The 18,632-nt window shown below is 47.0% G+C and overlaps 1 protein-coding gene across 2 annotated transcripts in view; it reads right to left on the reverse strand.

The window, feature by feature from the left end:
- LOC121534177 (zinc finger and BTB domain-containing protein 11) overlaps positions 1–18,220 on the reverse strand; it is a 30,530-nt gene extending 12,310 nt beyond the window's left edge. The window contains exons 1-5 of one of the 2 annotated variants that reach the window (XM_041840718.2): positions 17,717–18,220; positions 17,046–17,302; positions 14,585–14,816; positions 3,835–4,931; positions 1,244–1,528 (exon numbers count right to left, since the gene is read on the reverse strand). In XM_041840718.2, coding sequence (XP_041696652.1) covers positions 1,244–1,528; positions 3,835–4,931; positions 14,585–14,816; positions 17,046–17,302; positions 17,717–18,026 — 2,181 coding nt within the window. In that variant the 5' untranslated portion in view covers positions 18,027–18,220. Of the gene's footprint in view, positions 1–1,243; positions 1,532–3,834; positions 4,932–14,584; positions 14,817–17,045; positions 17,303–17,716 lie in introns of both variants that reach the window. The other variant, XM_041840717.2, reaches the window with a different exon arrangement.
- Between the last annotated feature and the right edge of the window lie 412 nt (positions 18,221–18,632).

Raw genomic sequence — 18,632 nt, forward strand, 5'->3', positions numbered from 1 at the left:
GTAGGTACACTGCACTAATATAGTCTCTGATCTGGAGAACAGTGTTGTTGGTAGGTACACTGCACTAATATAGTCTCTGATCTGGAGAACAGTGTTGTTGGTAGGTACACTGCACTAATATAGTCTCTGATCTGGAGAACAGTGTTGTTGGTAGGTACACTGCACTAATATAGTCTCTGATCTGGAGAACAGTGTTGTTGGTAGGTACACTGCACTAATATAGTCTCTGATCTGGAGAACAGTGTTGTTGGTAGGTACACTGCACTAATATAGTTCTGATCTGGAGAACAGTGTTGTTGGTAGGTACACTGCACTAATATAGTCTGATCTGGAGAACAGTGTTGTTGGTAGGTACACTGCACTAATATAGTCTGATCTGGAGAACAGTGTTGTTGGTAGGTACACTGCACTAATATAGTCTCTGATCTGGAGAACAGTGTTGTTGGTAGGTGCACTGCACTAATATAGTCTGATCTGGAGAACAGTGTTGTTGGTAGGTGCACTGCACTAATATAGTCTCTGATCTGGAGAACAGTGTTGTCGGTAGGTACACTGCACTAATATAGTCTCTGATCTGGAGAACAGTGTTGTTGGTAGGTACACTGCACTAATATAGTCTGATCTGGAGAACAGTGTTGTTGGTAGGTACACTGCACTAATATAGTCTCTGATCTGGAGAACAGTGTTGTTGGTAGGTACACTGCACTAATATAGTCTCTGATCTGGAGAACAGTGTTGTTGGTAGGTACACTGCACTAATATAGTCAGTCTGATCTGGAGAACAGTGTTGTTGGTAGGTACACTGCACTAATATAGTCTCTGATCTGGAGAACAGTGTTGTTGGTAGGTACACTGCACTAATATAGTCTGATCTGGAGAACAGTGTTGTTGGTAGGTACACTGCACTAATATAGTCTCTGATCTGGAGAACAGTGTTGTTGGTAGGTACACTGCACTAATATAGTCTCTGATCTGGAGAACAGTGTTGTTGGTAGGTACACTGCACTAGAATAGTCTCTGATCTGGAGAACAGTGTTGTTGGTAGGTACACTGCACTAATATAGTCTCTGATCTGGAGAACAGTGTTGTTGGTAGGTACACTGCACTAATATAGTCTGATCTGGAGAACAGTGTTGTTGGTAGGTACACTGCACTAATATAGTCTGATCTGGAGAACAGTGTTGTCGGTACGTACACTGCACTAATATAGTCTGATCTGGAGAACAGTGTTGTCGGTACGTACACTGCACTTGTATCCTCTGGTCTTCTCGTGTTTGAGTGTGTGCATGATGAGAGCGTAGCGCCTGTGAAACGTCAGTCCACACTCTGAACAGGTGTGTTCTCCTTCCACCACACTCCCTCCGTCTGGCTGGGCGGGGCCTTGACCTGGCTCCGGCCCCTCCGCCACAGCCTTCTCTGTGATAGGCTCAGCTCCGTCTGCCACGCCCTTCACTGATAGGATCTCCTCCATCTCTGTCTGGACAACAGCCTCGATCACTTTAACTGGCCTCTTGGTGGGTCCACCTCTCTTCTTGGGGGTGTTGGGGTTTATATTTGAGGGAGAGATACAGAACAGTTAGGATGGGTAAAACCTCTCTCTCACACACACAGCTTAAAGACTGCTCTGCAAGACTAATGTATTACCCCTGCTAATTCATCTACAGTGCCCTTTCTGATTCTCTAGTTTTGCATATTTTGCATACAACTACATTTTCACACAGGGGATTTGGGTGTTGCATATCTTTGTTAATTAAATAAATAAGTATCAATATGTTGTTATTTGTAAACTCAGGTTCCCTTTATCTAATGTTAGGTTTTGGTTGAAGTATTTTGCAAAACTAGACAATCAGAAAGGGGTAAATACTTTTTCTCGGCGCTGTACTGTCATTACTACAGCCTACCTTGGGGGTGCTGGGACACCGGGGGGTCTGGCCTACCTTGGGGGTGCTGGGACACTGGGGGGTCTGGCCTACCTTGGGGGTGCTGGGACACCGGGGGGTCTGGCCTACCTTGGGGGTGCTGGGACACCGGGGGTCTGGCCTACCTTGGGGGTGCTGGGACACCGGGGGTCTGGCCTACCTTGGGGTGCTGGGACACCGGGGGGTCTGGCCTACCTTGGGGGTGCTGGGACACCGGGGGTCTGGCCTACCTTGGGGGTGCTGGGACACCGGGGGTCTGGCCTACCTTGGGGGTGCTGGGACACCGGGGGTCTGGCCTACCTTGGGGGTGCTGGGACACTGGGGGGTCTGGCCTACCTTGGGGGTGCTGGGACACCGGGGGGTCTGGCCTACCTTGGGGGTGCTGGGACACTGGGGGGTCTGGCCTACCTTGGGGGTGCTGGGACACTGGGGGGTCTGGCCTACCTTGGGGGTGCTGGGACACCGGGGGTCTGGCCTACCTTGGGGGTGCTGGGACACTGGGGGGTCTGGCCTACCTTGGGGGTGCTGGGACACGGGGGGTCTTGCCTACCTTGGGGGTGCTGGGACACTGGGGGTCTGGCCTACCTTGGGGGTGCTGGGACACTGGGGGGTCTGGCCTACCTTGGGGGGTGCTGGGACACTGGGGGGTCTGGCCTACCTTGGGGGTGCTGGGACACTGGGGGGTCTGGCCTACCTTGGGGGTGCTGGGACACTGGGGGGTCTGGCCTACCTTGGGGGTGCTGGGACACTGGGGGTCTGGCCTACCTTGGGGGTGCTGGGACACTGGGGGGTCTGGCCTACCTTGGGGGGTGCTGGGACACCGGGGGTCTGGCCTACCTTGGGGGTGCTGGGACACTGGGGGTCTGGCCTACCTTGGGGGTGCTGGGACACTGGGGGGTCTGGCCTACCTTGGGGGGTGCTGGGACACTGGGGGTCTGGCCTACCTTGGGGGTGCTGGGACACTGGGGGGGTCTGGCCTACCTTGGGGGTGCTGGGACACTGGGGGGTCTGGCCTACCTTGGGGGTGCTGGGACACTGGGGGGTCTGGCCTACTTTGGGGGTGCTGGGACACTGGGGGGTCTGGCCTACCTTGGGGGTGCTGGGACACTGGGGGGTCTGGCCTACATTGGGGGTGCTGGGACACTGTTGGGTCTGGCCTACCTTGGGGGTGCTGGGACACTGGGGGGTCTGGCCTACCTTGGGGGTGCTGGGACACTGGGGGGTCTGGCCTACCTTGGGGGTGCTGGGACACTGTTGGGGTCTGGCCTACCTTGGGGGTGCTGGGACACTGGGGGTCTGGCCTACTTTGGGGGTGCTGGGACACTGGGGGGTCTGGCCTACGTTGGGGTGCTGGGACACTGGGGGTCTGGCCTACCTTGGGGGTGCTGGGACACTGGGGGGTCTGGCCTACCTTGGGGGTGCTGGGACACTGGGGGGTCTGGCCTACCTTGGTTGGGGGTGCTGGGACACTGGGGGTCTGGCCTACCTTGGGGGTGCTGGGACACTGTGGGGTCTGGCCTACCTTGGGGGTGCTGGGACACTGGGGTCTGGCCTACCTTGGGGGTGCTGGGACACTGGGGGGTCTGGCCTACCTTGGGGGTGCTGGGACACTGGGGGGTCTGGCCTACCTTGGGGGTGCTGGGACACTGGGGGTCTGGCCTACCTTGGGGGTGCTGGGACACTGGGGGGTCTGGCCTACCTTGGGGGTGCTGGGACACTGGGGGGTCTGGCCTACCTTGGGGGGTGCTGGGACACTGGGGGTCTGGCCTACCTTGGGGGTGCTGGGACACTGGGGGTCTGGCCTACCTTGGGGGTGCTGGGACACTGGGGGGTCTGGCCTACCTTGGGGGTGCTGGGACACTGGGGGGTCTGGCCTACCTTGGGGGTGCTGGGACACTGGGGGGGTCTGGCCTACCTTGGGGGTGCTGGGACACTGGGGGGTCTGGGCTTCCTTCTTGTCCTCTCCGTCCTCCTCCAGCCCCATGTGTAGTCTGACATACCCCCCCTCCCCCATGGAGCGCTGCCGTAGCCGTCTCTTATAGGGGTCATGGGTCCCTTGAATCTCCGCCTGCACCTCCTCTGCAGGAGTAGAGACCGGCTCTGGCACCTCCTCCTCGACAGGAGGCTCCTCCACAACCTCCTGCTTCACTTTGGCAGGCCGCCCTCTCTTCCTCTTGGGGAGTTGGGGAGCAGGGGGAGGCTGGGGCTCGGCCTGGGAAGCTGGCTCTGCCTTCTGGGACGCTGATGATGCTGTTGTTGACGCATTCTCCTGTGGTGTTGGGTCCTCCTGGAGGACACGTGGCATTACAGCCAGGTCTGTAGGGGCCACCTTCCCTGGGTCCACACTGATGAGGAAGGCCCCTGGCTCCATGGATGGGGAGTCCCACTCGTCCCCGTCCTGTGGCTGCTGATCCAGGGCCAGACAGGCTGACACCACGGCCAGGGACTCACTGGCTCCGGCCTGGCCGCTGTGGGTGACCACCGTCATGGTCTCTGCCTCTCCAGTAGGGGAGATGAGGGTGACCGACTCACCTGCCTGGGCTTGGCTACTGTGGGTGACTAGAGTCACCGTCTCTGACCCAGCCTCCCCAACCACAGTCATACTCTCCCCTGGTTCACCTCCCAGAGCCTGGGTGGCTACAGACATCGGATCACCTCCGAAGGCCTCTGCTGCGTGGGCCATGACAGCCAAGGAGTCCCCTGCTCCAGCCAGCCCAGTGTGAGTCACCACGGCATGGCCGTCGCTCCCGATGGTCATAATGTAGGTGTCTTCATTCAGGGCCTGTTGGGGTGCAGGCTGGCTGGACACCACCGTGTGGATGTCTCCTTGTTGGTACACCATCAGCTTCTGCTCCTCTACCTTCTTGTGGACGGACTCACAGATCTGAAGGACCTCGGCCATCAGAAGGTGCCGGGCCAGCGTGGCCACGTCGGCCATCACGCAGAAGTTGAAGCAGAGGTTGGAGGTGTAGGCAAACTCCAGCAGGGGAAGGAAAGTGACCTTGCTGAACCCTGAGCATAGAGACGGAGAGACACAGGTTGTTCCTCTCACCAGACCACTTCAGTAAAATGACAACGTTCATGCATTTTCACAGTCCATTATATTACACTAAGACGTCACCACAACCACTCTAGAAACAGACTAATACACTACTAAATAAAGTACTGCTTCCCTCTTGGTGTCTGTCCCCATGCTAAATGCTTCCCTCCTGGGGCTTCCCTCCTGGTGTCTGTCCGTATGCTAAATGATTCCCTCTGGTGTCTGTCCCCATATAAATGAAGTACTGCTTCCTCCTGGTGTCTGTCCCCATGCTAAATGAAGTACTGCTTCCCTCCTGGTGTCTGTCCCCATGCTAAATGCTTCCCTCCTGGTGTCTGTCCCCATGCTAAATGAAGTACTGCTTCCCTCCTGGTGTCTGTCCCCATGCTAAATGAAGTACTGCTTCCCTCCTGGTGTCTGTCCCCATGCTAAATGAAGTAATGCTTCCCTCCTGGTGTCTGTCCCCATGCTAAATGAAGTACTGCTTCCCTCTTGGTGTCTGTCCCCATGCTAAATGAAGTACTGCTTCCCTCCTGGTGTCTGTCCCCATGCTAAATGAAGTACTGCTTCCCTCCTGGTGTCTGTCCCATGCTAAATGAAGTACTGCTTCCCTCCTGGTGTTGTCCCCAGCAAATGAAGTACTGCTTCCTCCTGGTGTCTGTCCCCATGCTAAATGAAGTACTGCTTCCCTCCTGGGGCTTCCCTCCTGGTGTCTGTCCCCATGTTAAATGAAGTACTGCTTCCCTCCTGGTGTCTGTCCCCATGTTAAATGAAGTACTGCTTCCCTCCTGGTGTCTGTCCCCATGTTAAATGAAGTACTGCTTCCCTCCTGGTGTCTGTCCCCATGTTAAATGAAGTACTGCTTCCTCCTGGTGTCTGGCCCCATGTTAAATGAAGTACTGCTTCCCTCCTGGTGTCTGTCCCCATGTTAAATGAAGTACTGCTTCCCTCCTGGTGTCTGTCCCCATGTTAAATGAAGTACTGCTTCCCTCCTGGTGTCTGGCCCCATGTTAAATGAAGTACTGCTTCCCTCCTGGTGTCTGTCCCCATGTTAAATGAAGTACTGCTTCCTCCTGGTGTCTGTCCCCATGCTAAATGAAATACTGCTTCCCCTCCAGGTGTCTGTCTCCATGCTAAATAATGAAGTACTGCTTCCCTCCTGGTGTCTGTCCCCATGCTAAATGAAGTACTGCTTCCCTCCTGGTGTCTGTCCCCATGCTAAATGAAGTACTGCTTCCCTCCTGGTGTCTGTCCCCATGCTAAATGAAGTACTGCTTCCATCCTGGTGTCTGTCCCCATGTTAAATGAAGTACTGCTTCCCTCCTGGTGTCTGGCCCCATGTTAAATGAAGTACTGCTTCCCTCCTGGTGTCTGTCCCCATGTTAAATGAAGTACTGCTTCCCTCCTGGTGTCTGTCCCCATGCTAAATGAAATACTGCTTCCCTCCAGGTGTCTGTCTCCATGCTAAATAATGAAGTACTGCTTCCCTCCTGGTGTCTGTCCCCATGCTAAATGAAGTACTGCTTCCCTCCTGGTGTCTGTCCCCATGCTAAATGAAGTACTGCTTCCCTCCTGGTGTCTGTCCCCATGCTAAATGAAGTACTGCTTCCATCCTGGTGTCTGTCCCCATGTTAAATGAAGTACTGCTTCCCTCCTGGTGTCTGTCCCCATGTTAAATGAAGTACTGCTTCCCTCCTGGTGTCTGTCCGCATGCTAAATGAAGTACTGCTTCCCTCCTGGTGTCTGTCCCCATGCTAAATGAAGTACTGCTTCCCTCCTGGTGTCTGTCCCCATGCTAAATGAAGTACTGCTTCCCTCCTGGTGTCTGTCCGCATGCTAAATGCTTCCCTCCTGGTGTCTGTCCCCATGCTAAATGAAGTACTGCTTCCCTCCTGGTGTCTGTCCCCATGCTAAATGCTTCCCTCCTGGTGTCTGTCCCCATGCTAAATGCTTCCCTCCTGGTGCCTGTCCCCATGCTAAATGCTTCCCTCCTGGTGTCTGTCCCCATGCTAAATGCTTCCCTCCTGGTGCCTGTCCCCATGCTAAATGCTTCCCTCCTGGTGTCTGTCCCCATGCTAAATGCTTCGTGTGCCCATGCTAAAGCCCTCCTGGTGCCTGTCCCCATGCTAAATGCTTCCCTCCTGGTGCCTGTCCCCATGCTAAATGCTTCCCTCCTGGTGCCTGTCCCCATGCTAAATGCTTCCCTCCTGGTGTCTGTCCCCATGCTTCCCTCCTGGTGTCTGTCCCCATGTGGTCCTGTGTGGCTCAGTAAGAGCATGGTGAAATCAACACCAAAGTTGTGGGTTCAAGTCCAACAGGGATCATCTGCACATACTAAAACGTATGCACTAAATGCATGGTAAGTACACTACATGACCAAAAGTATGCGGACACCAGCTCGTCGAACATCTCATTCCAACAACATGGGCATTAATATGGAGTTGGTCCCCCCTTTGCTGCTATAACAGCCTCCACTCTTCTGGGAAGGCTTTCCACTAGATGTTGGAACATTGCTGCAAGGACTTGCTTCCATTCAGCCACAAGAGCATTAGTGAAGTCGGGCACTGATGTTGGGGCGATTAGGCCTGGCTCGCAGTCAGCGTTCCAATTCACCCTAAAGGTGTTCGATGGGGTTGAGGTCAGGGCTCTCTGCAGGCCAGTCAAGTTCTTCCACACCGATCTCGACAAACCATTTCTGTATGGACCTCACTTTGTGCACAGGGGCATTGTCATGCTGAAACAGGAAAGGGCCTTCCCCAAACTGTTGCCACAAAGTTGGAAGCACAGAATCGTCTAGAACAGGGGTGTCAAACTCATTTTAGCTCAGGGACCACATGGAGGAAAATCTATTCCCAAGTGGGCCGGACCGGAAAAATCATGGTATATATAACTTAAAAACAACAACTTCAGATTGTTTTCTTTGTTTTAATACGATCAACATACAACATAAAGCTGGAGCCTGAGGACAGTGTGTCCAAAATAGTACAAGCACAACATCACTATTAATCATAAAACACGTCAAGTTTATTTGAAAATTCTAAAGAAAAAGAACACACAAACACACAATGCCTCAGTGATTAACAGAACTGTTTCAACCTTTCACAGATCACAGAACTATATCAGGGTGTCATTTCTCAGGCAGAAATGTAGATAAAAATAATGAAATCCTGTTCCCCAAACAAGTGCAAGAACCACAGAGTCAAGAATAGGTTAAATATACAAATAAAATAAAATCAATTAAAAACAATAGCACATCAACATAAAAACATATAAACATAAATCTGAAAGCGTTGCTCAAACTCCCGTAACAGTCCCGTTATTTTATCTTTGAACCGCTTCATGTCTGCCACGTTGGGTCGCGCACACATTTTTCAGACAGGGGAAGTGAGCTGCATCACCACCGGCAAGTTGCGTCTCCCACAATGACAGCTTCAACTTGAAAGAACGTATGCTGTCATAATACTGGGTGACAACTTTGTTGCGCCCTTGCAGCTGTTTGTTCAAGTTATTCAGGTGCTCTGTAACATCCACCATAAATGCAAGGTCCTGCATCCATTCTGCAGAATGAAATTCTAACACTGGTTTGCCCTTTTCTTCCATGAACTGTTGAATTTCTTCTCGTAAATCAAAGAAACGCCTCAGCACAGCACCTCGGCTTAACCATCTTACCTCAGTGTGGTATGGCAGGCCATAGATGTGGTCTTTCTCTCTGAGAAGGCTGTCAAACTGACGGTGATTCAGGCTTCTGGATCGGATGAAATTAACAGTTTGGATGACCACCTTCATGACGTTATCCATCTTTAATGACTTGCAACACAAAGCCTCCTGGTGCAAAATACAGTGAAAAGTCAAAAAAATCACGTCCTCCATTTGCAGATTGCACTTTCTCTCTGAACTTTGTCACAACGCCTGCTTTTTTCCCGATCATTGAGGGCGCACCATCTGTAGCCAGGCTGACAGCGCGGGACCAATCCACTCCGACCCTGTCCAGCGCGCCGACGAGTGCGGTAAAAATATCAGCTGCTGTCGTATCTGTCATCGGCACCAACTCCACGAACTCCTCGGTGACGGTCAATGTGTCATCAACTCCGCGGATGAAAATGGCCAGTTGTGCAACATCTGTAATGTCCGTGCTTTCATCAATTGCAACCGAAAACGCAATAAATTACTTTACTTTTTGCTTCAACTGGCTGTCCAAATCCACTGAAAGATCGGAAATCCTGTCTGCAACTGTGTTTCTTGTCAGGCTGATATTTGCAAAAGCCTGCCGCTTTTCAGGGCACACAATCTCCGCTGCCTTCATCGTGCATGTTTTTACAAATTCACCCTCACTAAATGGTTTTGAAGCCACTGCGATTTCATTAGCAATGAGGTAGCTAGCTTTCACTGCAGCGTCACTGATGTCTCGGCTGTGAGTAAACACAGACTGCTGTTTCTTCAGACCCGCCAACAGTTCATTCACCTTCTCTCATCTCCGTGTCCTTGAAAGTTGTCATATTTGTCGGCATGAAGACTCACATAGTGGCGACGAAGGTTATATTCTTTCAGCACTGCAACATGCTCTGAACACACCAAACATACAGCTTTCCCATTCAATTCCGTGAATAAATAGGATGACCATTTTTCTTGGAACACTCTGCACTCTGCGTCCACTTTTCTCTTTTTTGACAGAGACATATTGGGGCAATGAGGGTGCCAAAGCACATAATGTTAAAAGTAGAAGCCGTAATAAATATCGCGGGCAAAACAAAGTAGCTCATTGGCTACACGTGCTTGACCTACTTGCTCTGCCCCGGTATAAACAGTTTGCTTGCTTAACACAATTGCTATTGCGCCATCCAGTGGACGCAATTGGAACAGCAGTTTATTTTACAGAAAAATTGCCGCGCATTTTTATACTTTACAAAATTATTATCAATTTTTTTTTTTTTTTTTATCATCTCGCGGGCCGGATTAAACCAGTTTGCAGGCCTGATCCGGCCCACGGGCCGGACGTTTGACACCCCTGGTCTAGAATGTTATTGTACAGTGCCTTGCAAAAGTATTCATCCCCCATGGCGTTTTTTTCCCCTATTTTGTTGCATTACAACCTGTAATTTAAATGGATTTCATGTAATGGACATACACAAAATAGTTCAAATTGGTGAAGTGAAAAAAATTACTTGTTTCAAAAAATTCTAAAAAATAAATAACGGAAAGTGGTGCGTGCATATGTATTCACCCCCTTTGCTATGAAGCCCCTAAATAAGATCTGGTGCAACCAATTACCTTCAGAAGTCACATAATTAGTTAAATAAAGTCCACCTGTGTGCAATCTAAGTGTCACATGATCTGTCACATGATCTCAGTATATATACACACCTGTTCTGAAAGGCCCCAGAGTCTGCAACACCACTAAGCAAGGGGCACCACCAAGCAAGCGGCACCATGAAGACCAAGGAGCTCTCCAAACAGGTCAGGGACAAAGTTTTGGAGAAGTACAGATCAGGGTTGGGTTATAAAAAAATATCTGAAACTTTGAACATCCCACGGAGCACCATTAAATCCATTATTAACAAATGGAAGGAATATGGCACCACAACAAACCTGCCAAGAGAGGGCCGCCCACCAAAACTCACGGACCAGGCAAGGAGGGCATTAATCAGAGAGGCAACAAAGAGACCAAAGATAACCCTGAAGGAGCTGCAAAGCTCCACAGCGGAGACTGGAGTATCTGTCCATAGGACCACTTTAAGCCGTACACTCCACAGAGCTGGGCTTTACGGAAGAGTGGCCAGAAAAAAGCCATTGCTTAAAGAAAAAAATAAGCAAACACGTTTGGTGTTCGCCAAAAGGCATGAGGGAGACTCCCCAAACATATGGAAGAAGGTACTCTGGTCAGATTAGACTAAAATTGAGCTTTTTGGCCATCAAGGGAAACGCTATGTCTGGCGCAAACCCAACACCTCATCACCCCGAGAACACCATCCAGCAGGACAATGACCCTAAGCATACTGCTAAAGCAACACTCAAGTGGTTTAAGGGGAAACATTTAAATGTCTTGGAATGGCCTAGTCAAAGCCCAGACCACAATCCAATTGAGAATCTGTGGTATGACTTAAAGATTGCTGTACACCAGTGGAACCCATCCAACTTGAAGGAGCTGGAGCAGTTTTGCCTTGAAGAATGAGCAAAAATCCCAGTGGCTAGATGTGCCAAGCTTATAGAGACATACCCCAAGAGACTTGCAGCTGTAATTGCTGCAAAAGGTGGCTCTACAAAGTATTGACTTTGGGGGGGTGAATAGTTATGCACGCTCAAGTCTATTTTTTTGTGTTATTTCTTGTTTGTTCACCAAAAAAAGTATTTTGCATCTTCAAAGTGGTAGGCATGTTGTGTAAATCAAATGATACAAACCCCCCAAAAAATCCATTTTAATTCCAGGTTGTAAGGCAACAAAATAGGAAAAAATGCCAACGGGGGTGAATATTTTCGCAAGCCACTGTACGTTGTAGCGTTAAGATTTCCCTTCACTGGAACTAAGGGGCCTAGCCCGAACCATGAAAAACAGCCCCAGACCATTATTCCTCCTCCACCAAACTTTACAGTTGGCACTATGGATTGGGACAGGTAACGTTCTCCTGGCATCCGCAAAACCCAGATTGGTCTGTCGGACTGTCAAATGGTGAAGCGTGATTCATCACTCCAGAGATTGCGATTCCACTTCTCCAGAGTCCAATGGAGGCGAGCTTTACACCACTCCAGCCAACGCTTGTCATTGCGCATGGTGATCTTAGGCTTGTGTGCCGCTACTCCGCCATGGAAACCTATTTCATGAAGCTCCCGACGAACAGTTATTGTGCTGACGTTACTTCCAGAGGCAGGTTGGAACTCAGTAGTGAGTGTTGGCATATTAGAATCCACTAATATGAAGGGGTGTCCACATACTGCTGTATACATAGTGTATCTCTATTAGAATCCACTAATATGAAGGGGTGTCCACATACTGCTGTATATATAGTGTATCTCTATTAGAATCCACTAATATGAAGTGGTGTCCTCATACTGCTGTATACATAGTGTATCTCTATTAGAATCCACTAATATGAAGGGGTGTCCTCATACTGCTGTATATATAGTGTATCTCTATTAGAATCCACTAATATGAAGGGGTGTCCACATACTGCTGTATACATAGTGTATCTCTATTAGAATCCACTAATATGAAGGGGTGTCCTCATACTGCTGTATATATAGTGTATCTCTATTAGAATCCACTAATATGAAGGGGTGTCCACATACTGTTGTATACATAGTGTATCTCTATTAGAATCCACTAATATGAAGGGGTGTCCACATACTGTTGTATACATAGTGTATCTCTATTAGAATCCACTAATATGAAGGGGTGTCCTCATACTGCTGTATATATAGTGTATCTCTATTAGAATCCACTAATATGAAGGGGTGTCCTCATACTGCTGTATATATAGTGTATCTCTATTAGAATCCACTAATATGAAGGGGTGTCCACATACTGCTGTATATATAGTGTATCTCTATTAGAATCCACTAATATGAAGGGGTGTCCACATACTGCTGTATACATAGTGTATCTCTATTAGAATCCACTAATATGAAGGGGTGTCCACATACTGCTGTATATATAGTGTACCTCTATTAGAATCCACTAATATGAAGGGGTGTCCACATACTGCTGTATATATAGTGTACCTCTATTAGAATCCACTAATATGAAGGGGTGTCCACATACTGCTGTATATATAGTGTATCTCTATTAGAATCCACTAATATGAAGGGGTGTCCACATACTGCTGTATATATAGTGTATCTCTATTAGAATCCACTAATATGAAGGGGTGTCCACATACTGCTGTATATATAGTACACCTCTATTAGAATCCACTAATATGAAGGGGTGTCCACATACTGCTGTATATATAGTACACCTCTATTAGAATCCACTAATATGAAGGGGTGTCCACATACTGCTGTATACATAGTGTATCTCTATTATAATCCACTAATATGAAGGGGTGTCCACATACTGCTGTATATATAGTACACCTCTATTAGAATCCACTAATATGAAGGGGTGTCCACATACTGCTGTATATATAGTGTATCTCTATTAGAATCCACTAATATGAAGGGGTGTCCACATACTGCTGTATATATAGTGTATCTCTATTAGAATCCACTAATATGAAGGGGTGTCCACATACTGCTGTATACATAGTGCATCTCTATTAGAATCCACTAATATGAAGGGGTGTCCACATACTGCTGTATATATAGTGCATCTCTATTAGAATCCACTAATATGAAGGGGTGTCCTCATACTGCTGTATATATAGTGTATCTCTATTAGAATCCACTAATATGAAGGGGGTGTCCTCATACTGCTGTATACATAGTGTATCTCTATTAGAATCCACTAATATGAAGGGGTGTCCTCATACTGCTGTATATATAGTGCATCTCTATTAGAATCCACTAATATGAAGGGGTGTCCACATACTGCTGTATACATAGTGTATCTCTATTAGAATCCACTAATATGAAGGGGTGTCCTCATACTGCTGTATATATAGTGTATCTCTATTAGAATCCACTAATATGAAGGGGTGTCCACATACTGCTGTATACATAGTGTATCTCTATTAGAATCCACTAATATGAAGGGGTGTCCACATACTGCTGTATACATAGTGCATCTCTATTAGAATCCACTAATATGAAGGGGTGTCCACATACTGCTGTATATATAGTGTATCTCTAGTAGAATCCACTAATATGAAGGGGGTGTCCACATACTGCTGTATACATAGTGTATCTCTATTAGAATCCACTAATATGAAGGGGTGTCCACATACTGCTGTATACATAGTGCATCTCTATTAGAATCCACTAATATGAAGGGGTGTCCACATACTGCTGTATACATAGTGTACCTCTATTAGAATCCACTAATATGAAGGGGTGTCCACATACTGCTGTATACATAGTGCATCTCTATTAGAATCCACTAATATGAAGGGGTGTCCACATACTGCTGTATACATAGTGTATCTCTATTAGAATCCACTAATATGAAGGGGTGTCCACATACTGCTGTATACATAGTGTATCTCTATTAGAATCCACTAATATGAAGGGGTGTCCACATACTGCTGTATATATAGTGTATCTCTATTAGAATCCACTAATATGAAGGGGTGTCCACATACTGCTGTATATATAGTGTATCTCTATTAGAATCCACTAATATGAAGGGGTGTCCACATACTGCTGTATATATAGTGCATCTCTATTAGAATCCACTAATATGAAGGGGTGTCCACATACTGCTGTATACATAGTGTATCTCTATTAGAATCCACTAATATGAAGGGGTGTCCACATACTGCTGTATATATAGTGTATCTCTATTAGAATCCACTAATATGAAGGGGTGTCCTCATACTGCTGTATATATAGTGCATCTCTATTAGAATCCACTAATATGAAGGGGTGTCCACATACTGCTGTATACATAGTGTATCTCTATTAGAATCCACTAATATGAAGGGGTGTCCACATACTGCTGTATACATAGTGTACCTTTGAATAAATGATGACTCACCTGAGAGATCGACCACTGCTTCATGACTGGACACCGCTCCCTTCTCTATAAATAGCTCATTAAAGTAGTCGCTGCAGGCGGCCAGCACAGCCTTGTGAGCTCTGTGCTCCTCCCCTTCGATCAGCAGCGTGATGTCACAGAACTGGTTGTTGAGGCGCTGCTGGTTCAGCTTGTCCAGCATCGTCTGACCATGCCTGGGAAGGTACTGCTTCACCAACCCCTTACTGTCCACCTGGAACACAACAACAACTGTTTCATCTTACTGTCCACCTGGAACAAAATAACAACTGTTTCATCTTACTGTCCACCTGGAACACAATAACAACTGTTTCATCTTACTGTCCACCTGGAACACAATAACAACTGTTTCATCTTACTGTCCACCTGGAACACAATAACAACTGTTTCATCTTACTGTCCACCTGGAACACAATAACAACTGTTTCATCTTACTGTCCACCTGGAACACAATAACAACTGTTTCATCTTACTGTCCACCTGCAACACAACAACTGTCTCATCTTACTGTCCACCTGGAACACAATAACAATGGTTTCATCTTACTGTCCACCTGCAACACAACAACTGTTTCATCTTACTGTCCACCTGGAACAAAATAACAACTGTTTCATCTTACTGTCTACCTGGAACACAATAACAACTGTTTCATCTTAATGTCCACCTGCAACACAACAACTGTTTCATCTTACTGTCCACCTGGAACACAATAACAACTGTTTCATCTTACTGTCCACCTACAACACAATAACAACTGTTTAATCTTACTGTCCACCTGCAACACAATAACAACTGTTTCATCTTACTGTCCACCTGCAACACAACAACTGTTTCATCTTACTGTCCACCTGGAACACAATAACAACTGTTTCATCTTACTGTCCACCTGCAACACAATAACAACTGTTTCATCTTACTGTCCACCTGCAACACAACAACTGTTTCATCTTACTGTCCACCTGGAACACAATAACAACTGTTTCATCTTACTGTCCACCTGCAACACAACAACTGTCTCATCTTACTGTCCACCTGGAACACAACAACTGTCTCATCTTACTGTCCACCTGGAACACAATAACAACGGTTTCATCTTATTGTACACCTGCAACACAACAACTGTCTCATCTTACTGTCCACCTGGAACACAATAACAACGGTTTCATCTTACTGTCCACCTGCAACACAACAACAACTGTTTCATCTTACTGTCCACCTGCAACACAATAACAACTGTTTCATCTTACTGTCCAACTGCAACACATTAACAACTGTTTCATCTTCCTGTCCACCTGCAACACAATAACAACTGTTTCATCTTACTGTCCACCTGCAACACAATAACAACTGTTTCATCTTACTGTCCACCTGCAACACATTAACAACTGTTTCATCTTACTGTCCACCTGGAACACAACAACAATACAACTGTTTCATCTTACTGTCCACCTGCAACACATTAACAACTGTTTCATCTTACTGTCCACCTGCAACACATTAACAACTGTTTCATCTTCCTGTCCACCTGGAACACAATAACAACTGTTTCATCTTACTGTCTACCTGGAACACAATAACAACTGTTTCATCTTACTGTACACCTGCAACACAACAACTGTCTCATCTTACTGTCCACCTGGAACACAATAACAACTGTTTCATCTTACTGTCCACCTGCAACACAACAACTGTTTCATCTTACTGTCCACCTGGAACACAATAACAACTGTTTCATCTTACTGTCCACCTGCAACACAACAACAACTGTTTAATCTTACTGTCCACCTGCAACACAATAACAACTGTTTCATCTTACTGTCCACCTGCAACACAACAACTGTTTCATCTTACTGTCCACCTGGAACACAATAACAACTTTTTCATCTTACTGTCCACCTGCAACACAACAACTGTTTCATCTTACTGTCCACCTGGAACACAATAACAACTGTTTCATCTTACTGTCCACCTGGAACACAATAACAACTGTTTCATCTTACTGTCCACCTGGAACACAATAACAACGGTTTCATCTTACTGTCCACCTGGAACACAATAACAACTGTTTCATCTTACTGTCCACCTGGAACACAATAACAACTGTTTCATCTTACTGTCCACCTGCAACACAACAACTGTTTCATCTTACTGTCCACCTGCAACACAATAACAATACACCAATTAATGGGGTAATTTCAATATTCATCATGCATGCATAACTTAGTAATCAAACCATTTATTTTTGTGAACAAGAGAGTAAATTATCAACACCAGGCATGAGCACCTCAAAAGCCAGATGAGGCATGTCGTCTACATCACATTCAACATGCACTAGCCTAGTTAGTTCAGTTATGTTTCTCTGAGTGAGTGAATTCTGTTAATTGACTGAAGAAAATATTTCACAGCGAAGTGATAATTCCCAAAGAAATTCAGCAACACTCACAAAGACCAGTTCGTGTTTGGCCACTGTTTTGGGGCTCCAGGTCTTCTGATCGATGGAAGTCACAAAGTCCATCTCCTCGTTGTCGTCGTCGTCCTCCTCCTCCTCCTCCTCGCTGGCTGGGGTTGTGACCCTCCTACGTCTCCCCGGTCGGCCAACCAGTCTGGGTCCGGTACCGTCCTCTGATAGCCCTCTCCGGTCCTGTCTGCTCTGGCACTGGCTGCATTGTCTCATGTAGTCCTTGACCTGCTTTAGGATACCTGAAATTTGATAGATACACAGGGTTAATCACATTGCAAAATGTATTGCCAATGAACAGTATGCATACACACAAGCTACAGTTGCTAGATTTATTCCACATTCATTATTATGGAGCATTAGTACTGGTGTCATCACACCAATAAAAAGTAGGCAGTTAAGGCCAAATGTCTGTTTTTGAAACCTGTTGGGCATGCATGGCGAGAGGTTGGCATTGAATTTGAATATTGATGAGTGGCGTGTGTTGACAAGTATACCATGCATTGACCAATCCAACACCGGTTGACTACCTAGCTAGCCATAGATTAACTATTAGGGAAGACTGTAAACCGGTGCTTTGTTTTACGCATGTTCTCAGGCCTAGATAAAATAACATTTGTGTTGCCAGATAATTTAGCAGTTGTATGCTATTTTACCCCTCCACCAATACTTCTGAGAAATTGATTCCCAAGTGTGATGCTGGTTGAGGTGCTCTCCTCCGGCGACGATGTGGGACTCGTCGATAAGTTCCTTCCTGCGTCCTGCCTGCAACACCACTTCCAACTCGGTGAATTCATCCAGGCCTTTCTGCCTTCTCTGGTAGTACAGTGTGCCATTCCGCACGACATAACAAGCGGCTGCTTTACGAATCTTTCTTTTAGTATTGCCATGGGTCCCTGGCGCGTACGGCTCCCGCTCATCGGACAGATAGCGTCTGATGGCTAAGTAGCTTTCCTCGCACGACATAACCTCAATTATCCGGGGGCACAACACAAATTACGATATTTATTTCGAAGAAAATGTCCTCTTCGAACTTGTAATATTAAACGGATTTTTTTAAATCCGTTTTAAAGTACCACATAGTATAAATAAAGCGATATAAATACAATATTTAGGGTCATTTCGAAGTGGGAACGCAGTTGTTGAACGTGAGGGGTAGACTTGCATGAACAGACAAAATGGCTGCTGCACAACCGGATGTTGCGTCAGAAATGGCGGAAGATGGAGAAACGACATAACACCTTGCTGTGTACCTTTCTGACCACAAGAGGGCGCAATGTTTCACGAAACCGCAAGAAACTGGGCTATTATCTCGTTCCCATGCGCTCTCATGATTCGTTTCATAAGCTATTATTCTTCTAGTGTAATTCTTTTTTTAAATAATGCATCTTTCTTTTATTTTCTCTTTTGCATATTTCAATGGATAATGGTAATAAGAAAACCTTGAATATTTTACTTGTTGGAATAAAGTACAAAAATCCACAATATCTATTCAGAAATGGTTAGTGATCCGGGATCCTTGGGATGTCCCTACCCTAAATTCTAGCCCAAACCTTAACCCCTACCCTAACC

This window comes from Coregonus clupeaformis, unplaced genomic scaffold (assembly GCF_020615455.1).
Source record: "Coregonus clupeaformis isolate EN_2021a unplaced genomic scaffold, ASM2061545v1 scaf0008, whole genome shotgun sequence".
In the NCBI taxonomy this organism is placed as follows: Eukaryota; Metazoa; Chordata; class Actinopteri; order Salmoniformes; family Salmonidae; genus Coregonus; species Coregonus clupeaformis.